At 34.5% G+C, this 25,930-nt stretch overlaps 1 protein-coding gene and 1 long non-coding RNA gene across 2 annotated transcripts in view; both read right to left on the reverse strand.

Annotated features, from left to right (window-relative positions):
- LOC150007356 (uncharacterized) overlaps window positions 1–674 on the reverse strand; it is a 141,009-nt gene extending 140,335 nt beyond the window's left edge. Inside the window, exon 1 of the long non-coding RNA XR_016511811.1 lies at window positions 394–674. This is a non-coding gene — a long non-coding RNA (uncharacterized LOC150007356). The remainder of the gene's footprint in view (window positions 1–393) is intronic.
- A 4,481-nt stretch (window positions 675–5,155) lies between these two features.
- PHIP (PHIP subunit of CUL4-Ring ligase complex) overlaps window positions 5,156–25,930 on the reverse strand; it is a 135,957-nt gene continuing 115,182 nt past the window's right edge. The window contains exons 33-40 of the mRNA XM_090282685.1: window positions 24,891–24,960; window positions 24,206–24,256; window positions 23,787–23,936; window positions 16,077–16,229; window positions 15,171–15,334; window positions 14,478–14,737; window positions 13,742–13,939; window positions 5,156–10,581 (exon numbers count right to left, since the gene is read on the reverse strand). Of these exons, the coding sequence (XP_090138811.1) occupies window positions 9,950–10,581; window positions 13,742–13,939; window positions 14,478–14,737; window positions 15,171–15,334; window positions 16,077–16,229; window positions 23,787–23,936; window positions 24,206–24,256; window positions 24,891–24,960 (1,678 nt within the window). The 3' untranslated portion in view covers window positions 5,156–9,949. The remainder of the gene's footprint in view (window positions 10,582–13,741; window positions 13,940–14,477; window positions 14,738–15,170; window positions 15,335–16,076; window positions 16,230–23,786; window positions 23,937–24,205; window positions 24,257–24,890; window positions 24,961–25,930) is intronic.

The following is a 25,930-nucleotide window of genomic DNA, read 5'->3' on the forward strand; positions in this document are numbered from 1 at the left end:
GTAAATTATTCATGGAAAGAAGTTAGCTTGGTGATAACACTTGAGAGAAAAATCTATTTCTGGTAGAGTCAATAGTAACTGAATAAATATAAATATACACATGTAACCCTAAATTGAGTAAGAGCTACAAAAATACCAAAAGAAACTGAAGAATGGTTAGTAAGAGAGGAAACATGACTTCAGCCAAAAGAGAGATAAAGATGCAGCTGACAAAACAAACACCAAAACAAAACTAACCTTAATGAGTAAACACTCGTCCTCCCCGCCCCGCCCCCAAAGCAGCAATCTATTACACACGTGGCCGCCTTCTTCCTCAGCCCAAAATATCTAAAATAACATTAAGGAGAGGGAGAAGGCGTTGCCCTCGCCCTGGTTGTTCTTCATTCCCGTTACCTGTCAAGAAGTCTGGGTAGTGAGGTTCCCTCGCTGGGCCTCTGCTGTCCCGGGGTTTCGAGTCATGCAGCGACCCGAACCTGCCTCCTGCTGACGGCGGAATTCGGGCGGGCTGGGACCGAGCCTGGGAGGACGTAGCGCACTGGGCGCGGAAGGCGGAGCCTCTCCAGGGGTGGAGGGTGGGTGCAGAGGTCCCTGGACTGGCCCAGTGCAAGTGCAGGCCACCACCGGGGCGCCCCTCGCTCCATCTGTGCGGTCAGGTCCCCAAGCCGGCTCCTAACCTCAAGGTGGATCGCAGACGGTGGCTGCGGGAACAGCAGAGACGAGAATCACGCACAGTCGCGGCGGGTCCTATCTCTCCCCGCCTCCGCCACCTCACAGTCCCACGCGCACGGCGCGGACTCCACTAAGACACCCGGCAGGGGTCTGAGTCTCACCTTCTTGGACTCGGTGCTTCGGAGACTCTCCCAGCCCTAGACGGAATCTACTCCTTTCAGAGCTTCATCTCTTGCCGCGACCCCAATCCCAAGGCATGGAAATATTACAAAATTACTGTTGTATAAAAAAGAGTATGCCCCCCAAATTTAGAAAACATTAGATAGCACTCAGGCCCCATTTTGTTAAAAGAAAAATATGACATCCAAGTTTACAGTATATTCAACTTCACAAAAACTTGAGTGTTTATAATTCACAAGGCATCTAAAAGCACCTGTATACAAGTAATAGAAGCACATTATACAAGTGGTATAAAATGGACTGAAATCATATTTGATGTCACAAATGTTATTATTGAGGGTATAATTTCACTTTAAAAGTGGAGTTTAGCAGTATGGAAGTCTCTTAAAATTAAAAATGGAACTATCATATAATTCATCCTCACTACCAGGTATATATCCAAGGGAAATGATATAACATCTCAAAGAGGTATCTGCACTGCCATATTCACTGCAGCATTATTCACAATAGCCAAGGCACAGGAACAACCTAAGTGTCCATCGGAGGATGAATAAATTTTAAAAAGTGGTACAATGGAATATTATTTAGCCATTAAAAAAAGAAGCCCTACTTTTTGGGACAACATAGATGAATCTGGAGGACATTAGATTAAGTGAAATAAATCAGGCAGAGAAAGACAAATACTGTATGGTCTCACTTATACATATATGGAATCTAACAAAGTTAAACTCATAGAACCACACAGTAGAGCAGTGGTTTCCAAGGTCTAGTGGGGAGGAGGAGAATGGGGAAAAGTTGGTTAAAGGGTATAAACTTTAATTTATGAAATAAGTTCTGGGGTGCTAATGTATGGCATAGTGATTATATTTAATAATACCATATTGTGTACTTGGAACTTAGTAGGAGAGATCTTAAGTGTTCTTATCACATAAAAAAGTAAAAAAAAAAAAAAGTACATGAAGTGATGGCTGCATGAATTTGATAATCATTTCACAATGCAGATGTCAAACCATGTTATATACCTTAAATGTATACAATTTATTTATCAATTATGCTTTAATAAGTCTAGGAAAAAAGTTTAGACAAGTGATGTAAACTGACACATTCAAAATGAAACTCCTACTGTTTTCCTCCAGTAATAGTTCAACTATCTATTAAAGAAAAAAAAAAGGCATTTCTTAGATTTCTTGGAAAAATACTGATATTAGATAAAATAGTAAAATAGGAAGCAAATAGGAAGTTAGAAGGTGATATATTTTTCTTTTGACACTTTCTAGCTGCTTCTCAGTAACCACAAGAGGACAAAATAAGAATCTATATTTGTAAGTGTAATATATACTGGGTTGGCCAAAAAGTTCATGTAGCTTTTTCTGTTAAGACACATTTTTCATTTTCACCAATAACTTTATTAATTTGGGTATTTTTAGTACGTTGGCTATCTTCCACGTGTTATAACATTGATTCTTCTCAATTAATGTCTCGATTTGATCACTATCAACTTCAACTGCTCTACCCATGAGCAAAGTCCAGCGAGAAATCTCCAGCACAAAACTTCACAAACCACTTTTGACATGTTCAGTCACAGCACCTTCTCCATACACTATGCAAATCTTTTTTTGTGTTTCAGTTATGTTTTTACCTTTCTGGAAATAATAAAGCATAATATGCCAAAAATGTAGGGTATTTTCTTCCATCTTTAATATTAAAGTGGCTACACAAAAATTCAATTTTGACTAAGCTTTTTAAAAATGCATGCTGATATGACAACTATCACAAAACAATCTAACAAAATTGTTTTGAATGAAGTTAAAGACAACTAAGAGAGCCATCTTATGGAAAAAAACAAAAGAACTTTTCGGCTAACTAAATACAGTACTAAGCCAAAATGCTTGAGTCCTATGAAATGCTTTAAAAATAAAATGTCATTTTTAATATAGACCATTTTAAACATTCCCCTAAATTGAAGGAAATACTTGTTTTAAATAGGGATCAACAAACTAATACACTTACTAGCTAACTCCCGGTAATATTAACAATTTGTAAGGGAACATTGAAAATTTTTCTCAAAACTGAAGGAAAAGTGTCACTTTCAACTGACAAGAAATAACCTTTCCAAGGTTAACACAGAGGGCAACTTCTTTTAAAGTCTTTATGTAAATGAGTCTTAAAGATAAGCCATCTGAGTTTTGGTATCATAAAATCCAGCACATTAAACTTACCTATGCAATACTTTCATTTTTCCAAAATAAAATGTATTGGTAGACAGGCATCGAAACTCTTAACTCTCCCATGTAATTTCTCTCTTCCAAGCTTTTCCGTCTGTCTGCTGCTGGCCCTATCTGTTCTCCTTGCTTCAGGCAGCTGTGGCTAGTCTATTTGCCTTTAAATGCTTTGGCAAACCCCACCCAGAAGACCACTTCAGAACTGACAAAGTTTGGAGGCAGGTGAAACAAAGGCTAGCCCCAGAGGAGACCCTTCAGGAAGTCACTAGACTGGTCAAAGCTACAGTTCTTTTAGAACAAGGTCCATATGGTTCCCTACTCTGGTATCAGGAATGCAAGCTGGCATCCTCAAGGACCCTGCGGCATCGTCATAAAAGGAGGGAATGGTGGGTAAGCTAAAAGGCCATAATTTTCTTTTTGAAATTCAGTACCTTCTTTCTTGGTTACACATTCCCCTCCTAGTTTTTCATGTGATTACAGAATTCTGACGAAGTTGATTCTGACAGATTTTGCCAGTTTAGTGAAGGGCTGGAGTTTTGAAACTCCCTATTGCACCATTTTTGGTGGCATAACTCCTCCAGCAATCTGAACATAATATTAAATTATAAATACATACATCCTCTTTGGTCTTAACTTCTTATTGATTACATTTCCCAGAGAGTCCCTGGAAAACCACAAACTTTAGTACTTTTTATTAGTAGTAAACAAATATTTCAATGCAACTCAAAATTTATAGTCTGTTGCCAACAACAGTCGAAACTTTTTTTCTAAGGATTCAGAAAGTCACCCACTTATACAAATCAGGTCACAGCCAAGACAGTTTGCCTGGAAGCTATACCTTAAATGGCATATTTTCTTTAGAGACTAAATAGAAAAGCTAAGATTGAGCCATGCGTACAGAGGACAATAAACAAATAAGAACTAATCATAGGCTATTCAAATTGAATTGGACCCTGCAGATTATCTAATCAACATTTTTTACTGTACAGATGAGGGAAGTGAAGCTCAAAGAAAGAACTCAATTCCAAGCCCATTTCATTCCATTGCACTGTGCTGCCAACATGGCTAGCTAGCTATTTAAGCAGAAAGGTACCTCATTGAATCAGAGAAGGAAAACTCTGACTCCAAAAAACCTCCGCTGCCTTGCGGCATACCTCTTCAGGGGAAAGGCTAAGGGAGTAAACCCCGACAGAAAATCCGGAGCCGGAGTCCCTAAGGCGGTTTGACGTTGTAGTCAACACCGGCAACTCCTGCGGCGCACCTGAAGCCAAGCTGTATTGACTCCGTCTTTCCCTTGGACCCTTCAGCTGCGAAGAGAGGGGGGGTCTGCTGCATGGGCAACAGCAGACCCTCCATATTACCCTGCCCAGGCTCTGTAGCTTCAGCGTCATCGCACTTGATTCAACACGGGAGGAGACAGATACCATGTCACTCCCGAGTCAGACTGCACAACCATTTTCGGCGGTGCAGATAGACTCTGAGGAAGCTACACCATCGTCTCTCGAGACGGACGGCTGCCGACGACGACGACGACAGAAAGTCAAGAAAAACGTATGCCAATCTGAACAAATTGCTAGGAAAACAGGAATAGCTTTATAAATCTCATTTTGTCTAACCGCTTAATAAAGAAAACTTTTCTATCATTCCTCCACTGAATTTTTTTTGCCTTAAATTTCATTTCACACTTGAGAAAATACTTATGTGAACTGTTCCTTTTAAATATATCTTACAGAAATACCTGAATATCTAAGTATTTATTACCCAGTAATCTGCACCTAGTAACCAATCAATAAAATTATTTCATTAAATGTACACTCTAAAAGCCAAATTAGTTACTTTTAACCTTCAATTTTGTTGGAATTAAATATTAACATACCCACAATCCTCTGACTGGCTAGTAATTTTAACAGTTTGCTAAATAAGAGCATTGGGAACTCTTAATGTACCAATAACATTTACATAATAGCTTCTTTGGTATAGTGCCTGTTGAAATTATGTACCGAGTGCTTTCATGTGTTACCAAAAAAAGAAAGGAAAAAAAAAAAAAAGAGCAAATAATAAAGAAATCACGAGGCTCTACCAAATAGTTTAGAAAAACAAGTTTTCTATTTATTTAAAAATAAGTTTGTAGTTACTACATTGCAGGGACAGGAATTCTTACACATACATTCTAGTATAAAAGGATTCAAAGAATTATGCATCAAAACTAACATAGAAAGTGTCCACATAACAGTAAAGAAAGGTCCAATCAATATGTACAGAAAGAAAGGGCACTGCTATTGTGGTGTGAGACTGCCTTTTATAAACATGATACTCCAGATTTCTGGAAGAAAAAAACAAAACCTCAATAGAGCTAAATAATTAATTTGTCTTTAAACTCTGTTACTTATTACATACAACAAATTTGCTTGTGTTTAACATTTTCTGTACAAAATAAGCATAATTTTAATTTGAAAATGTGTCAGTTTCAACTTTAACCCTCTATAGGTCAGTTACTTTTTTAAAAATTGAACTACATTCTACATGTCTAAATATTGTGTGACAGGATTTAAGTTTCCTAAAAAATCCTTAATAAGACCCCATGTCTTGCAGTTTTAATATGGTCCAAAAATGTAACTTTATATTTTGTCTCAATTTAGTTTACCAATGTGATTAATCAACACACACAATCTTAAAAGTAATGTGCATACATGTGCATCTGCACCATATGTGTACTATATATCATCTCAAACCTACTCTTTTAGTTCCTTAAATGAAGAAACTCATAGCCACCCACTATATGTATTTGGTTTGTGCCATATAAGGTTGGTTAAATTTCCTGATGATTTTATCTGCATTAAAAAGTATTTCAAAACAGAGCTATCAAAACTAAAAATATGTATTTATAGCTCATAATATTTTCTAATTTTTTACTGCATCGTGTACAAGATTTATCTCTGGAGTGTCGAAAGTGGTACTTACAGGCTTCTGATTCAGTTTGACCACTTCTCGGCTACTGCACTTAGTACAAAATGACTTTCATTTGGAGTGATTAGCTCAGTCTAATTAAAAACAAAAATAGTTTCTTAGTAAATGTAATAGTTCATATCACTTGAAACTGAGGATAAATGCAAGGAGAAAAGAAAGAAAAAGGTCTATTTTTCCAATTTTAATAGGAAAATAAATTCTCACCTAAATATAACTAAACCATTTCTCAACCTATTATGAAAAATAAAAACTACTTTCTACGTATGGGAGTAATTCAGAACATAGAAGTACTCCCCCTATTACTTTTTAAATTATATATTTCCTGCATATAAGGAACACACAGCCTTTTAAATACTCAAGTATCTTGGTCCTTTCAGTCTATTCAAAAGTAAGTTTCAGGTGAACAAAAACAGTTAAAATAATTTGTTTTCATTAGACAGAAAACTGAAAATCAAATTGCTTCCAGTTGACATTTGAAAGAAAGCTGTAAGTTATGTTGGTATGTATAAAATGGAATGCTAAAATTAAAGTAAACAATATTAACTGAATGAATTATTTATATTACAAATCATATTTTAAAACATGTAATGGTGCTAATATCACATAAGCACAAATGTTCTTTGAATACACTTGTCAAAAAGTCTAATCTACTGCACTGCAGATAAAGAGACAGTTCTAGATGTTAACACATACATGCCACATGAAGACTGTTTTTGGATGATCAATGTATCTTATATAGTCCATTTCCAAGTGAAACTAAATTTAGCAAAGTTCATCTCAGATGTGACCCAAACTCACAAATATTCTATATAGTTATTCTGATTAAATTTGAGGACGATAGTTTTAAGTCTTCAAATTTGTTAAGTTGTGCTATAATAAAAACAATGGAAACAAGACCAACAAATCTTTAGTACATAAATATATGCAGAAAATAGTCCAACGCCATAATAGCAGACCACAAAAGATAAAATTTTAAGAAAGTATATATCTATTGTCTAATTGTGAGACTGTAATTAGATTAAATGTTTTAACTGCTCATTTGCAACATTTTTTAATAGTTTTTTTAAGATTTGATCAGGACTTACGAATGTTGGGATAAAGGGAGAGAATATTAGGGTTAGGTACTTAAAAATACATAAATTGATTTACAATTTTCATGCATGTGACAGCTTATATTTCCGAAATTTTCAGTTAACTTGAGTTTTTTTTATTGCTCACCCAAGACAACTGCCAACATTTCCTTTTACCTATAAACAGTACATACACGGAGTCACTTTCTCAAAGAAGGCATTTTCCAAGTGGTCAAACAAAACAAAAATACGGTGATGACTTAAATGTCTCAATTGAACTTCTGCAATGTATAGAAGCTAAATTATAAAAATATAAAATCTAAATATATCTGGCATTACTAATACATTTTTAAGTGTTTCAATTACAAATAATCTCACCCAAGTCATTTCGCTTTACTAAGAAACCAGTGTCTAATAATGTCCAAATAAGGTCATAAATATACAGTGTCTTTAGAACAGGAGGAATACATTTACTTGCTGCAGTAAAATGGTGAATCCTCGTTTCTCGCTCAGGAGTGAGAACTAACCCGTACACCGCAGCAGAGGTACGTTCCACCCTCAGACTGTGTACGTGCTTCCTTGTCCTGTACACACTTTAAAACTGTACACACGTTTTTACAAAAATGGATTTATAGTCTACTATTTTTTCTAACACAATGCAGATAACATCAGGAAATTATGTTTCAAATAGTTTGCCTTCAAAAGCAACAAATTATTTTAATGACAAATTTCAAACATATACACTATTATTTTTAATAATGGTGTAACTGAAAGATTCACTTTACTATACAACCAAGCCATCCATTTCTGCATTATGAAGTTTAGCTACTGAAATTTTAATTATATAGTAAATATATTTGTTAGAAAAAAATAAATATACAAAAACCTGAAAAATTTGAAATTATTTTTCAACTGCAAAATCACAGCAATCCAGTTAAGATCTGGAAAATGGTTTACTTAATTTCACAGGATTTCTGTACAAATTTAGTTACAAACAATTTAAAAAGCCCAAATGCACTGCTTTCCATTCTTCTTCAAAACAATTAAATGACAGTTAACATTTATCCCTACCAGAAATATGAAATAATTATGTTATGTATTTTGCCAAGGTTCAATTAAAGTCTTTATTTTTCCACAGTAGGGTCATGATGATACGTATTTTCTCATCCTTTTTTTTTTTTTTAATGTAGTATCTGAAAATTTTGGTTACATTTTTGTACCATACCAGTCCTCAGAACATACTACATTTTTTAAAACATGGACAATAATTTTTAAACAATAGAAATGGTATTTATGTTGGTTTTTAAGGTATAAAATAAGTAACTGTACCATAAACAAATAAATAACTGCTTTCCTTTTCCATAGCAGTACATATAGCAATACATTCTCCTAAGTCATATAATTATCATTTACAATAGACAACTTAATTTTACTAGTGATGCAAAAAATAAGAGAATACAAGGCACAATCATTTAATGGAACTTTTCTTTAGGGTGTATATTGACATACCAGCATGATAAGGATACCGTAAAAAGTGCAGAAAAAACACAATGTGCAATGAGACCACTGTATAAAACATGATTGCATAAAAAGTGATTTGGCCTATTTTAACCTTTAATAATTGAAAATAACCAATCTTCCCCTTAAAATTAAACTATAAAGTATGACATTTAAAAATTATTTTTATTCTACCACTATCTAAAAAAATCCTGAAGAAAAGAATTATACCTGGGTAATAGTATATAAGTATGTGTTTGTATATATATTTAATTATACCCATTTATCAATATATACACATACACACACAGACATTTCTTTTTAAATCATTTTAGCCTATTAGATATGTCTAAAGTTTAGAAATGACATTAATCCAGATCAATAAGTAAACATCAAATCCCATACCTTTTTCCTGTATTTTCCTTGAATCCTTTAACCACTTAAACACTTTCTCTAAAACATCTCTGTCAAAGGACCCGCCAGTGCATTATTTTCTAATATTAGTACCAAAAAAAGATACGTCTCAGCATAACTCTTTAATAACTTGCTCTTTAGAATAATATATAGCCTTTCCAATAGCGGAAAGTGTATGCTGTCCTGACAGTCAAAAACAGGCTTCCCACTGCACTGATTCTCAGTCTTTGGCACAATAAACAGAGATCGAGTGATTGATATAAGAATCAAGGTCTGAAAAATTAGACAGTCAAATGTTTTCCAATGTGGATATGTTTCCTTTTCATCAGTACATTTTCTCTTACTTTTGGCAGATATGGAATACAGCAAAAGCTGCCTCTAGATTCTTTAATGAACACTGTATAATTAAAATTAAAGTCTTTAGAGTATCAAATTGTGGGAATTTAGAGGAAACACATTTCTTAATTTACTGTCGGCTCTGGTAACATGTCTTCCTAGGGGGCACAACTTCTGTATCAATAGAAATGTACCTGGCTTGGTCAAAAATAATTCATTTTAACATGAAATGCTCTATCACTAGGAATATTATGCTCCTTAAAAATGTAGCAGAACTGTCTCTTCCAGAAATAAACTGGGAATCCATTATAGGTCCTCAATTCTTTTTTTTCCCCCAACAGTGACTGAAATGAGTATTGAAATGCATAATCTATCTAAGGGTAATAAATAGCAAACATTTAAAATATATATGTATATATTTATATATATTCATTCAAAGAAGTGAAGTGTCTTATAAGCTTGTTAACTTTTTTTTGCAAATCAAACCATAACATTCCCTAATCCACCACAGCAGCAAGGAAGCAGAGCCTTAGTTCTACGTATTCCTTAACTGTACCTGCTTTGTGATTTTGAAGTAAAATATTTTGGTACAAGTTACCAACCAATTAAATTAGCTTTTGCTTTTTCAGTCAACTTTCTGACTCGTCCTCTGCTTGAAGTTCCAAAAGTCAAAGAGGTGTCTTCAAACAACAGCTGCCTTTGCTCCTCTTCAGAGTCATCCTCATTATAGAAAGCTGTCCTTCGCCCTTGGTTTCTAGTTCTCATGTGGGGTTCAGAGCCTTTAAGTTCCTCAAACTCTTCTTCCTTATCCATAGGATCATCTGTCTTTTTTCGGTTACTTCTCCTTAGCATTTTAACACTTGAAGGAACTATGAGATCTGACTCTAGTTTTTGTGTCATCTTCCTTTTGGGTTTTCGGCCTCCACGACTCTTTTTCTGTAACAAATCTTCCTGTACAGTATTAGTTTCAGAAAGAAAATTGCATGTTGAAGAAGGAACTACTTCATCTCTGATAGAATGCACATTATTTTGCTCTGCAGTTTCTGGCTTTGCATACTGTAGCTTTTTGGGCTTTCTACCCCTTTTCTTGTGTATAAGTTCACCACTACTGGTATTAACTTCTACCTTAGGTTTCCTTCCAGGTCCCCTCTTCGCAAGTTTAGATGGCTGCCCTCCATGGCCATTTACTTGAATGCTTCCTGGTACAAGAGCGTTGTTCTTACAATCTGTTAAAAGGGAACAACATCACACTTAATATATGGGATTGCTTTCTTATTTAACCCTCAAACTAATCAGTAGGGCCTTTGCTACTTATACATAATGACACAATTCTCTTTTTTCCTCCACTACTAATAATTTTTAAAAACAACAAAAGGCTAACAGTTTAATGATATTATTTACAGGCACACCTAATTTTATTGTTCCTCACTTCACTGCACTTCACAGATAGAACATTTTTTGTAAGAACAAATTGAAGGTCTTGGCAACCCTGTGTCAAGCAAGTCTATCAGTGCCATTATTCCTACAGGCTCAGATGATGGTTAGTATTTTTTAGCAATAAAGTACTTTTCAATTAAGGTATGTACATTATTTTCTTTAGACATACTGCCACTACACACTTAATAGACTATAGTATAGTGTAAACATAACTTATATGCATTAGAAAGCCAAAAGATTTGACTTGCTTTAGTGCCATATTAGCTGTACTGTGGTAGTTTAGAACTGAAACTGCACTACCTCCAAGGTATGCCTGTATGTGTGCCACCATTATCATGATTAAAATCCCACTGTAACGATCTCCATAGTAAAAGCGATCATGCTTTATAAAAAAATAAATAAAAGAAAATTTGAGAGATCAAGTTCTAAATATGTAGAGATCATGATGCTACCTTTCTGTGGTTTAAAAAAAAAAAAGTCCCTATTACCCTTCAGATGAAGAAAAAAAAGATGACATACATGCACTACCATTAACTTTTTTCTTCCAAATTTCTGAAGATTTTTGTTTGGTGGTGGTACGTGATCTGCAATGCAATATTTTAAAGGAAATCCATAGAGATGGAAACTGCTTTTAAAGAGAATGCTTCTTCATAATGGTTTTTTGTCATAGGTAGGAGTTGTATTTGATAAACATCAAGAAAAAAAAAAATCAAGAGACTCACAAAATGTCAGAGCCAGCAGTAGAGAAGGCAAAGCCCTCATTTCCTGACCCCGAAGTACAAATGATTTTCTTTAGAATGGTGGTTTTCTATAATGATGAGGCGGGAGGAGGGCAGGGGAGAAGTGTGCACATGTACATAAAATAGTTAAGCATTTTCTAACAATTACACTAAGTCTGCTTGAGAATTCTCTGTATCTTTTTATTTGTTTTCCATTAGGACTACTGACAAGGGTTCTACATATCCAGTCCATGTACCTGTCATAGACTGGATTCAAGAACTCCAGGAACTCTTTGAAATGGTCCAAATTCTGTGTGGATATGCCTATGTGCATTTTCATAAACTTCATAAAGCAATATATAACCTAAAAAAGTTAAAGGACTAATGCAGCTCTCTTAAAAAGAAATTCAAGAGCTTGAAAAAACAACTGATCTGGAACCTGTGCGGTCCTGGTAGTCACTAACCACACAGCTACTGAGCACCTGGAATGACCTATGCAACTGAGAAACCGAACTTTAATTAAATTTAAATTTGAAAATAGAAGCAGTATACAATTTGACATATTGATTACATGCTGAAGTGAAATATTTTGGATATAATAAATGAAATATATTATTAAAATGGGTAATTTTATCTGTTTGTTGTAACTAGAGGTAGCTACTAGGAAATTTTAAATTACACATCTGGCTTATTTTTTACTGGACAGCACTGCTCTTGATTCCAGTAGTTAATTCAGGTGTCAGTATTTATGTAATAAGTCATCATTAATGAGTTACTTAATAGCTAATTGTATTTCTATACTGCACTGGTACTCTTTATGTATTTGTAATACTCAAAAATCACAAATGAAATTGGCTATTGAACCTCTCCTATTGTAATGCCAGTTCCAATTCACTATACACATATGATTTCACTAGGATTCAGTAGTTATAAAAGTAAGGCCAATATACTATTTAAAACTTTTAATTCAGTTCAGAAAGGAAGAAAATGTAAAACACTCATATACAAAGTCATTTGCTAATGTACTGAATTGAATAATCAGACACAGAAATTCAGATACTACTGTAGATAGACACATGTAAAAAAATAATTCTATCAACAGTTTATCTGCCACAAAAGGCAATGAACAGGGTGCCCTGGGAACACAAAGTGCCTGATTTTGTTAAAAAACCCAGGAGAAGGCTTCCTTAACAAGATGACATTTCAAAGTAAGAGTTAAAAATTCCACATATGATTGGAAAGCAGTGAAGGGTTTTTTAAGTGTGGGTGTGTCTGTGTACTCCATGCTAGAGAAAAATGATCAGAAAGATTACTTTGGCTGCAATGTGGAAGATGGAATGGATAAGGAAGAATCAAGAATTAAGACAACAGTCCAGGTAAGAAATTCTGTAAGCAGGAATTCAGGCCATGGGAGTGAGAATGGAGGAGAGAAGAGGCTTTAGAGATGTTAGGAGGCAGAAACAACAGAAACTAGTGACTGTCAAGGTAGATCTGGATGCTGAAGAGAAGGGTAGGATGATTCCCTGATTTTAAGCTTATGTCAGTGGACAGATCCCAATGCCATTAATCAAAATGAGAGCATTTCAATTAAAAATTAAACTCTGAGAGGTTTCTGGGAAGAACATGGAAGATGAAACGATTTAGATACAATTGGAAGTCATGATACAAAATGTTTATTGTTGAGGTGTCTGTTGACAATAAGACATAGTAGTTTTAACATACCATAGGGTGTATTTATATAATTTACCTTCATCCTTCAAACATAATGCCTTTACAACAAAAATCTGCAGATGAAATAACTTGGAAGAATAACTGTAAAAGGCTAAAAGTGGTATACTAGAATAGAGGGTCTGGCTGTAGACAACCCTGATGAATTATTATTTAGTAAAAGCTGATGTGTTGAATTTTGTGATGTGATGACAACTAATTTTTCTAAAAAAGTGGAGACTGCTATATGGGTTAACTAAATCCAATTTATTTTAAACTTCCTGGAAATACTTTTTTAGGTTTTGTCATTATGAAGTTAAAAACTAATTTGTTTTCATTTCCATAGTTTTTCTTGGCCTTTAAAACAATAATAGTTTGCTTTTGGCACAAAGCTGAAAATCAAAAGATATCTCACTAAGTTTAAATGAGCAACCTAAAAAGTTAATTTAAGTGCTAACTCCAAAAAAAGCATCATTTTAAAGAAAGATTTACTGTATCTTGAAAGATACAAACAACATCTTACCTTGTTCAATGACAACTGATGACCTTGAAAGAGTGGATGTCTTTGAGAGTACAGATGATTTCACTTTACGTTTGACTGGCTTTTCCTTTTCCAAATTTTCTTTTGCAGAATTATTCCTAGTGTCATGACTAAAACTGGATTGACCAGGACTTGAAAGACTATTCAACGTTTTGGAATGTTTCACAGAATTCTCTAGGACTACAACACACACAGACATGGAAAAAAAGAAAAAAAGAAAAAAGAAAAGAAAAGCTAAGAGTTATTTAACTTAAAAACAAGCAAGAAGGTTGGGATTATTTGCAACCTGAATTGCTTAAATTAGCCAAGAGGACAAAACCTGGGGAATTCTTAAAGTTCCTTTAGGAAATCTACTCAAAGCAGGAAAAAGGCATAAACAAATAAACTCTTAATTTTAGACCTTTAGAAGCTCCCCAGTAACTTCAAGATTATGAGGGCAAGTCATGGTAAAGTGCTAGGAAGTCTGGATAGAAGGGTTTAATTTTAGGCAATTTGGGTCAGAGTTGCCATTTCTAAGCATTATTCTACACTGACACTCCTTAACCTCAATTTTCTTTTTCTTACTAAAAAGAACAAAAACAATAAAGAAAAACCAACACTGCTAGAGTTTACTAACATCCCATATAATTCATTTAGCGAAGTAAAAGCATCAATTTAAAAAATTTAAAGTATATATAATGATATATACTTCAATTTAGAAACTGTAACTGATTCTTACTTGTTTTCCCCAGCATCGCAGATGTGTTAGTTTTCGAAATAAAAGTCTTTGCTTCTGAAGAAGTAGAAGGTTGCTCAGTGGTAACTGTATCTACAACCACCCGGTTGCTTCTGGTTCGAACTACAGAACTGGATTCAGTTTTACCATTTATCTGAGCAGCATTGTGCCTTGCTGTTATTAATCGTGTAGGTGTAGAGAATGCAGAGGTAGAGATATCTGACTTTAGCTGGGGTTTTACAATCCTTTTCTTCCTTTCAGGGCTGTAAATAAAATAGTATCATTATTATTCTGATAGCTCTATGTGGATGAATAAAACACAGGTTTATAAATACTACTGGATTCAATATTTGCACTATAATGAAATATGTTAAAATATGAGATTTGTAGTGGATTTCATATGGAATATTTAGTGAAGGATCGCTGTAAATGCTAGTTATATATGACAGAAAGCATGATGCCATCACTATCCTAAAAATGCTGTTTTACTGTATAGATTTAGCAGTTTGAATTTAAGCACTTACACTAGTATAGCTTTAGTTAAAAGATTAAAAATCCTCCACATCATAGGAACTTGCATGTCAAATATATCATTCTGCAATATAGGGAATAGTAAAATATTAAAAAACATCGAGTTCTATCATTTAGATAACAAAGTTACAGATCAGCTGATGCTGTTTAAAATAAATCAGATACCTTGATGCAACACTACTGGAAACAGAGCTGCTCCTGTTTCTTTTCTTCCTCCTTTTGGTTATTGTGTTTCTTTTATGAAACCGTAGAGCAGATTTATAATCTGATAAAACTGAACTGATGTGTTCTTCAAAGAAAGCAGACAGGCGCAAACTCATGCTGTATATCTATGGTAAGAAAAAAAATCCAGTCAAACATTTCTCAAAAGAAAATGTCTGGTCAGTAAATATTAACATATAATTTAAATATTTATCTAGCCAAAAGTTCTTAAAAATTTAAACTTTGCTTTTTCCCCAATCTCTTCTGATGAACAGTAAAACTGGAGCATCTCTACAATTATTAGACTGGGAATCTTCCAATCTCTGAGATTGTTAAAGAAAAACTGTACTATGAAGAGAGATGGCTGATATAAACAATATTTCTGTAAACTCTGTCATAATGAAACTATCCCTAAGGATTTGAAGCTATCCCTGTTTTACCTAGAACTAGCTATTTTTTCTCATTTCATTTACACATATCACCCGTTTGTGATGTCTTGTCTGGCCAAACACAGGTAAATTAAAGTTTTACTCATTTTAATGAATCGTTTGCAAAAACTGTCCATTCTATTAACACAGAATAGCTCCAAAAGTTAAGCCCACATAGCCCTAATATATATCAGGACAATATATGTATATATATGGTTATCTATTAAACCATACTACTTCAAGAAAAGTAACTACCCCTAAACATTAGTGACATCACTGTTAGTTCATAGAAGGAACAAAGTACAAAGAAGTCATTCTTTTTTCCACTAGGATACTATTAAGAACATTGAAACTTTTACTCTAAATTTTAAATAAAGGCATAAAACTTTTTCTAATAAATTCATTCAATTTAAACATAAAAGATTACAATTTAATTATATACCCTTGATCTTTTGCTCGGAGTATATGCTTTAGAATTACTAAAAATAAGTCTGACATCTTTACATAACTCCATTGGTGACTCATAATTCCCAGCCTCTAAAGTTTCTCTAACGGTAGCAAAATCCATTGGAGTGTCAATGATGTCTCTGTAGTCCTAAGAGAGGAAAAATAGGTGGTATTATTATTATCATTACTATCACAAGACATTATATCTCAGCACAGGGATTCATATACAATTTCTGTGAACAAAAATTCCACTCCTTATTTTCCACTCATAATAAGCACACCTTGTTTTCCCCATCAAAGTTGCCTTTTATTCTAATGCCCTCTCCTGTATATTGCAGTCAACAGAGGATTTTTCTGACGAAGAACTATTAAGTTTCTGCTTTCCTCCCCGTCCTTGGGGAAAAGGTAAGTGGTGGAGTTGTGTTTGAAAAGAGGGATTAAAAAATATTGAAAAATCTCAGGTCTACAACTAAATATAAGTTTGACATAAAAAACCCAAAACTTTATGTTGTCTATAAACTCTAAAGGCTGTTGACTCACTGAAACGTAATCATAATTTTATATAGCTGTCACCAAGTCTATGCACTTCATTTCACAGAAGTGGAATCACCCAAAGTCTCTACCTAATCAACTGTGTACAAAAAAAGACAAATAAAAGCAGAAAAAAGCAACAGAATAGCAGAAAATTATCTGAATATAGCTATCTTTTAATATGGATGTAGTCCTATACCTTTTCCATAGCCTTGGAGTATGCAACTGTAATTTTTAAAATACAACTCGACTTTGAACCATGAAGTTTAAATTATGACCAAATATGCTTTATGATAAAGCAAACAGGATTACAGTAGTCCCTCTCTATATCACGGTTCACTTATCGCAGCCTCACTGTATCGCAGGATTTTTAAAAAACATCATATTTAATTATTTATTGTGGGTTTTTCGCTATATTGCGGGATTTTGCAGTACTGTATATTTATTTTTGTTAAAGTTAGGTAGGTTTAAGAGTATAGAATAAATGTAAGGTTCCTACGTCGCAGAGGGGGTCTAGAACGTTAATACCCACAATAAGTGAGGGAATACTGTAATTTACAAATACAACACTTTTATTTCTTTCTTAACAATCTGCATACTTTTTATTTTCTTTTTGCCTTATTCCACTGGCTAGAATTTGCAGTACTATATTGAATAGCAGTGAAAATGGACATTCTTCTCTTATTCCCAATTTTAGGGGGGAAACATTCACTTTTTCATTATTAAGCATGATGTTAGCTACAGGTTATTTAATAAGAGTTTTTTCATCAAGTTATGGAAGTTCCCCTTTATTCCTAGTTTTCTTAGATTATGTATTTGTCTATTTGGCATCCATTCATCATAGGGCCAATCATATTAACTATATTTTACTTTCTGTGTTCCTGATGCCCTGGCATTTTGGACCTTACAGACCCAAGAAGACAATGTCCTCCAGGGATAGCCAATTCTTAAGAGAGAGCAAAGGACTGCACTGGGAACACATTTTTATATAGAAAACAACCACTTCCTTATCTCTCTATGCCCCACTGAAATTATTCAAAGTAGTCAATCCTAAACTGTTTACCCTGACCTGTCTTGTCTCTCTCATAGAAATCCCAAGAAAGGGTCTGACCTAAGCTTTTACCCTGCTCCTGTTTTCTGCCACCTGATAGAAACATGGTGGGTGATTCCCTGTAGTGCTAAGTGGCATTGGGTGACCTCTTCCCTAGAACCTATAAGTACAATAAACTTCTTCCTTCCAAGCTTCGTTCTCATTTCCTCCTGTGGCCATGCTGACTTTACCATACCATTATCATATCCAACATGTACGTTCTTACAACAAATAAAAGCCATTTTATCAAATGTTTTTTCTGCATTAATTGATATGATTGTGTGATTTTTCTCCTTTAATATGATGAAATACACCGATTGATCTTTGAATATGGAAACAGTTTTACATCCTTGGGAAAAAACCCACTTGGTCATGGTATAAAATCATTTTTATATATTGGTGGATTTTAATTTGCTGATATTTTATTAAAAATTTTAAGTTTTTTTGCCCTGGCTGGTGTGGCTCGGTGGATTGAGCGCCAGCCTGCAAACCAAAGGTCACTGGTTCAATTCCCAGTCAGGGCATATGTCTGGGTTGTGGGCCAGGTCCCCGGTTGGGGGAGGCAACTGATCAATGTACATCTTGCACATTGCCATTTCTCTCCCTCTCTTTCGCTTTCTCTAAAAGTAAATAAATAAAATTAAAAAATGAAAAACAAATAAAACAAGATTTTTTTTTTAACAAAAGATTTTAGGTTTTTTCTTTTGTACTGTTTTTGTCTGGTTTTGATATCAGGGTTACACTGGCTTCAGAAATTGAGTAAAGTGGTTTCTCTACTGGTGGAAGAGATTGTGTAGAATTTGTGTTAAAGCTTTAAACATTTGGTAGAATTCTCCAGTGAAGATATCTGGACTTATAGAGATTTCTCTTTTGAAAGTTTTTAACTGCAAATTGAATTTCCTTACTAGTTATAGGGCTAATCAAATCATCTATTCATATAGGGTAAATTATGGTCATCTGTACTTTTAAAATTGGCCTGTTCATCTAGGATGTCAAATTTGTATGTGTGGGGTTGTTTGTTGTGTTCCTTTATTATTCTTTTGATTATCTGTAGGGTTTGTAGTGATACCCCCTATTGCATTCCTGATATTAGCAATTTGTGTCTTTTTTCCTTTTTAGCTTTGTAAATCTTAATAGTTTCCTTGATTTTACTAATCTTTTCAAAGTATCAGCTTTTGGTTTCATGGATTTTCTCTATTGTTTTCCTATTTTCAGTTTCATGGATTTCTGAGCTTAATATTTCTTCTCATTTTTGGTTAATTTTAATCTTCTTTTTCTAGGTTCTTGAGACTAAATCTTTAATTATTGATTTGAGACTTTTCATCTTCTGATGGACTAGTTAGTGCTATAAATTTCCCTGCACTGCTTTAGTTGTCTCACAAATGTTGATATGTTGTATTCATTTTCATTATCTTCAATGTATTTTTTAATTTCCCATAAGTCTTCTTTGAATCATGGATTATTTAGAAGTATCCTGTTTAATTATCATGTGTTTGAAGATTTCCTTGTTACTTTTCTGTTACTGATTTCTAGTTTGATTACATTGTGGTTAGAAGACACACTATATAGTTTTAATTATGTTTGTCATTTTATTGTTTTGTTCTGCTCCCCGCCCCCAAATCTTATGGGTCACTTAAACAGATTTTAGAATTTCATCTGATTTCTCTGTAATGTTGAAACTCTCTACACAGTTTTTTAAGTGGTTGTTCAGGTGTTTTATAATGTATACATAATTATCACAATATAATGTCAACATTTTCAGAGAAGGAAAACTCTGACTCCAAAAAACCTCCGCTGCCTTGCGGCATACCTCTTCAGGGGAAAGGCTAAGGGAGTAAACCCCGACAGAAAATCCGGAGCCGGAGTCCCTAAGGCGGTTTGACCTTGTAGTCAACACCGGCAACTCCTGCGGCGCACCTGAAGCCAAGCTGTATTGACTCCGTCTTTCCCTTGGACCCTTCAGCTGCGAAGAGAGGGGGGGTCTGCTGCATGGGCAACAGCAGACCCTCCATATCACCCTGCCCAGGCTCTGTAGCTTCAGCTTTACTGGAGATGACACTCCAGCGTCATTGCAAGATGTCGATTCAACACGGGAGGAGACATATACTGTGTCACTCCCGAGTCGGACTGCACAGCCATTCTCGGCGGTGCAGATAGACTCTTGAGAAGCTACACCATCGTCTCTTGAGACGGACGGCTGCCGACGACGACGAATGTCAACATTTTACCCTTTAAATTTTCATGTTCACTGATTCTTTCCTCTGTTCTCTTCAGTGAGTTTTTAGTTTGTTATTATTTTTTAGTTCTATTTCCATTTGATTCTAATTATTTTCTTGAGACTTTCTTGGTAGAACAAGAGATTTTTGACTGAAACCTGGACATTTAAATCTTGTGTTTTAGTGGTCCTACTCTGACCCTATTCTTTGGGCGAAGAGAGGGTACTGCCTTGTTACTGCTAGGTGGAGGTGGAAGTCCAGGTTTTATTCTGCCTCCACTGACACTTAAAGATTGAGGAGTAGCTCCCTGAAACTTCTGGAAGGGACAGGAGTACACTGATACCAGCTAGGATGAGAGTGCCTCTGTTACTGCATGGCCTCTACTGACACCATGGGGGGTGGCCTTGTTATCACAGACTGATGGTCGAAGTCCTGCCTTTCCACTAGGCATCCACTGATACCACCCAGTGAAACAGGGAAGGGGTTCCTCATTACTGCCAGGTAGGGGTTGAAGTCTAGGTTTGTATTTGGGAAGCATGGAGATTGCTCTCCACTCGCCATTGCTTGGGGGTAAAGGTAAGGCCACAATTTTTCTATGGTATTTGGCTAGAGTAGAGCAGCTATCATTTACAAGTTTTTTGTGTTGCTAAGCTGCCCCCTTCCTACTCCACTGGCTGGAGGGAGCAGGCTTTTCTGGTCAAAGCATGTTGGCATTTCTAGGCTGTCAGTTTCTCCAGTACTCAGAGTTTACTATATAAGGCAAAAAACATACCCAGGAAATTCACTATTGTGTTATTCCTCAGGTCCTGAGGTCCCTAGCCGGTCCTCCTCCTCCTCTCCACCTTTCAGAATCTTCTTACATTTCTTTTATACATAACGTCCATAATTTCTGAGTTCTGCTTAGTGAGGGGAATAGGGGAAAGTATGTCTACTCCTTCTCAGAAGTCCAATTACACAGCATTTGACCAAAATATTTTGCAATGTCTGACCTGTAAGTGACTTTAGAACCACTTTATAAAGTCACACAAAATTAGTCTTAATACCTTTTACTAATATTTTGATTTTAGCAAAAACAGTGTACAAGTGTACCTTATGTACCAAATCTGGTCTGCATAACCTGGCCATTTACAGAAATAAAATACATTATTAGTGAAAGATTGTCATTAAAAAATATATATTTTGACAGCTGAAGGCGGGGGTTGGGGTTGGGGGGGATGGTTACAAAATTACTTTATGCAATGGTAACAACATCTGAACAGTGTTCAACCTCTCTATTCTCTTAAAGGTACCAAACCAATTTGACAAAAATCTATAATTACTTGGATATTTAATATTATATTAAATATCCGTGGTGGATATACAAACTGAAAATTTCGGGGAAAAATAATTTTTTTAATGTTTTGCAAAATTTTGATTAAATGTCAAATTTATGTAGACAAATCTATTTTGCATGTGGTTTTTTTTTGTTGTTGTTCTTATTTTTGGTTTCCATCATTTGGTACAGTATATGGTAGCTACTCAATACAAGTCTGTTGAATTAACCAATGGAGTAGAATATTTAACATGTTAATTCCCACAAAAAAGTTTAATTTTTAAAATTTTGCTTTGGATAGTTGATTAAACTCAAAATGTAAAGCAGTTATTTTCATACAAAAGCTGAAATATGAAGAGCATGATTTGCTTTAAATATTCTGCTGGTGAGGCTGATAGTTAAGAGTTAATTCTAAAGTATAAAAGAGTAGATTATCCAGTTTCCTCTTCTTCTCTGTGACAGTAATAAGAAACAGTTAAAAGCCATGTTTCACACCTCTATCAAGAAGTACCAAAAGAGACAAGAGATTAAATTTTTTTCTTCCTTCTGATACTTTTTGTCTGCTAACACCTTTAGCTCATAGAAAGAGAGGTTCTAAATATGTGTCATTCTCGTTATTTTAAATATTTAAGGGAAGCTGCATCCTTACATATCTATTCTCTAAGAATAATACATACAGCTCTAGCACACTTTATACATAAGATACAGCCTCCTGTTCTCACTCTGTCAATAAACAGCTACCTATTTTGCAAAGCCGCTTACTCTGATCCTCAGTTCAACGTCAGATGGACCGGTTTTGGGTCTCTTGTGCTTTCTGTATGATTGCTTTAACATCTTTCTTTTGTCTTTAGTCTTTATTTTCTTATGCTTTTTATCCCTCCATTTATCTCCTAAACTAAAATGACAAATCAAAGTTTAACTGACAGCAAATTTCTTTCTTTTTATTGGTGGTACATAAAATAATAGTTACCTTACAATCAATAGTGTATTAGATTTGATGAAGCATAACAGTATTTCTGAATAATCTATTATCTCAAGTTTTAGGGAAGAAGGTGCTCATGTTTCCATTTGTTGTTTCTGTTGGTGTGTGTGTGTGTGTGTGTGTGTAAAATAAATCACACCCTTACAGAGTTTGCAAATTCTTTTTATCATTACTTCAACTTCAGTGGGGATTCCCCCCAAACCCCCGATGAGTTTCTACACTACAGGGAGGTATAAGTTTACTCTGCATCCATGCCTACTGCAAGCTTAGGGAGATTACTCTGACATCAGACAAGACATTCTTCTTTGTAGAAAGAATTATTCTATTCTTTCCATTGAAGGTGAGGTCTTTCAACAGTCCCAGTGGGGTCTCAGTTCCAATTTCCTTCCTCACAGTGGCTCTCATGGCTTCACCTGTCCCCACATAATGTTAATACTTGTGCTTCTAGAATCTATTTTAGACATTAAAGCTTATTTCTATCACTTCTTTTTTTGGGGAAAAGCCCAGAATACAAACACCTGCAACAATGGGTAAATTATAACTTATTTTCTAACATACAAAGTAGGGCTTGCAAGAAACAAAGGGAAATCCACAGGAAGGAAAGAAGGAAGGGAAGGGAAGGGAAGGGGAGGGGAGGGGAGGGGAGGGGAAGGAAGGAAGGAAGGAAGGAAGGAAGGAAGGAAGGAAGGAAGGAAGGAAGGAAGGAAGGAAGGGCATTAACTCAGTTCCTCTAAAGAGTTTTTAGATGGTAGGATTTGAACTAGTCCACTGGAATAAAAGATTTATCTTCTATACTTAAGATTCCATGCTTCTTAATTTTAAATGCTAAGAAAAGGCATCTTTAATATTTATGATGAAATTTCTGTTTTCATCATTTTAAGTTAAAACACACATATAAACAGATAAGTCAGAAGATAATCACACGCAGCCCAGCTTATATCTTACAAAATATTTTCATTTGAAACCATTTCTTACCTGAACTGTACAAACTTTAATAACTGAATAAAGAAATTAAAACTCACTTTAAGCTAATTTAGATTTCTAAGACTACTTGCAAAACTGAATAGCTGGATCATGTTTACTCAACCTTTTTACCATGAACCCCATAAAGATCATAAATTGATATAACCTAAATATATTTAATAATGCCACCTTATATTTGTATTTTAAAATTCTTTTATTGTATTCTCATTCCATCTCTATATCTCCATAAGGAAGGTTAGGTAGGTGTTGTTATTCTTGTTTCCTAAATAACTGCCATGATAAATTTATAAAGTTAGTGTGGGGAAGAAAAGAGTAAAATAAAAAATTCAGATGAGAAAATTTCACTACTGGTAAGAGGCAGAGCTAGGACTATAACCCAATTCTTTGGAGTCTTAGTTCAGGATCCTTTCTATTTTACCAAATTATTCAGCTCTGATTCTCTATATAACCAAATGGATAATGAGTACATGTATGAAATAATTTAGAAATAAACTATAACCATAAAAAATAACAATTTGAATAGCAAACAGTCATGAATAAGATATATAGCAAAACTGACAGGAAAAGAAAATATTTTCAAAAATACTTACTGGATATTCAAGGAGATCTACTGGCTGGCGGAAAGGCTCAGAATCTTCACATTGAAATATGAGATTTAACAATTCTTGACATTGCTTCTTCCATGCTTGAATATCATAAGACTGAGCTCTATTACGTAATCTTCTTCTAGGCTGATGGTCCTAAAATAAAAATGATCAAAAATATTAATAAAATAGCACGCAAATAAATATTGTATTTTTAATGCAGTCTTATATAATTAGGCAATATATAGTAACCCAAATAACAGAAAATACCACTCACCGCCTAGTTCTGAAAATCATGCATTTTGTCATGGAAACTTACTTGAAAGTAATACTTAATCAGTCTTTAAAAATAAAAGTTAAAAAAAATGCTCTGATTACATTTTAATTCACATGAATTAATTCTGCTAAAACAAAAACTGTGTTACCTTCCTTTTTCGAGTGGAAGTTCCTGGCACATCAGCATCTTTCTCTTCTTCCTTTGAAGTAAGAATTTATCAAATTTATTAAACACTGTAAATTTCATTATTACAGTGAACCCTTGAACAATATTGGCTTAAAATGCACAGATCCACTTACACAGATTGTTTTCAATAAATACACACAGTACTATAAATGTATTTTCTTTTAACATTTTTTATCTGGTTTACTTTATTATAAATATACAGCATGTAACACATATAATACTCAAAATGTTTGTTAATAAACTTTATATTATTGGTCAGACTTCTGGTCAACAGTAGGCTATAAGTAGTTAAGTTTTCAGGAAGTTAAAAGTTATGTAAAGATTTTCAACTACTCAGGGAATAAGCACCCTTAACCCCCATGTTGTTTAAGTGTCAACTGTACTCTATAGTTGTTTATATACCATCTATCTCCTTTCCATTTTAATATGCTAGAGCTCTTTAATACTCATTAAAAAGTCTCACACCCCCTACCTTTTAAAAGAAAATTTCTTTGTCACAAAAACAAAAACAAAATTCTGAACCACTATTTAAGTTAACTATAGCATTAGACGAAAATAGTTTTCATAATAGCATTTATCTGAAAACTATCATTTCTTTTTTTATACAGAATAAGACCAATGTCATAATATGATAAAATATTAAATACCTCAGAGTCAGACAAAACTTTCTTCTTCATTGAATTGTAGAGTGGAATTATGTTATAGCAAGTCTGATCCCTAAATAACAAGGAGATGTTAGTATACAAGATTAGAGTCATGAGCTTCTTTTTTCCTTTAAATCTGTTACTGAAACCAGATTTTAAGATAAAACTTAAAGCCTGAAGGCTTCTTTCATAGGTCCATACCAAAACACACATCTGACTCTGCCCCTCCACTCTGGCCTGTTTCATTACACCAAACCCAATTCAATTCTCACCACCAAGTTTTGCTCAGGTCATTGCTGTGCCTGGGATGCCTTCTTTTACTACTCAGTCTACAGGGAAAGCTAACGTACCTTCTGTCTTCTAATTCCTTCTTAGTTTTATTCTTAAATGAAGTCATTCCCTAAAATCCTGTCCTTCGTCATCTTCTCTTGATACAAACTTCTGTGTAAATGAATTCCAAATTCCTGAAATTAGGCTGACTCTTCTGATATTCCTACCATCATCTAAAATGCCACATGTCTGAACCTGTTACTCCCCACTCTTCCTTTTTTCTACTTTTTAAAAAACAGCATTCACATTTTACAGTAGTCATGGGTTTTTCACTATTCCATCCTATGCCTCCTTATAAACCCAATCGTTGGCCAAATTCTGTGAGTATACCTTCAAAATCTCTTAGCATCTGCTTCTTTCTCATTTCCATAAATTAATCCCTTATCACCTGTTACTTGGCCAGCTGTAGCAGCCAATATATTTATGGTTTATGTCTCTTCTCTATCAATTAATATTATACAGTGCAGCAAATATTTTAAAGCATATTATGCATGTAATATTCACATTAAAATATTTTCATAGATCCTTTCTTCCAGTGCCCGTATTTTACATCTAGCTTCTTAGATCAGCATTCAAGGCCCTCCATGATCGGAACAGAACATGAGTTCACAGCACTATACTTCTGCTCATGTATTCTACTTCACCCAATTTAAATTACTAAATTTGTTTTAAAACTCTTTAATTTCCTAGTTCATTCCATTCTTATCCCTAGA

Source organism: Furipterus horrens, unplaced genomic scaffold (genome assembly GCF_987537825.1).
Source record: "Furipterus horrens unplaced genomic scaffold, mFurHor1.1.pri manual_scaffold_6, whole genome shotgun sequence".
NCBI lineage: Eukaryota > Metazoa > Chordata > Mammalia > Chiroptera > Furipteridae > Furipterus > Furipterus horrens.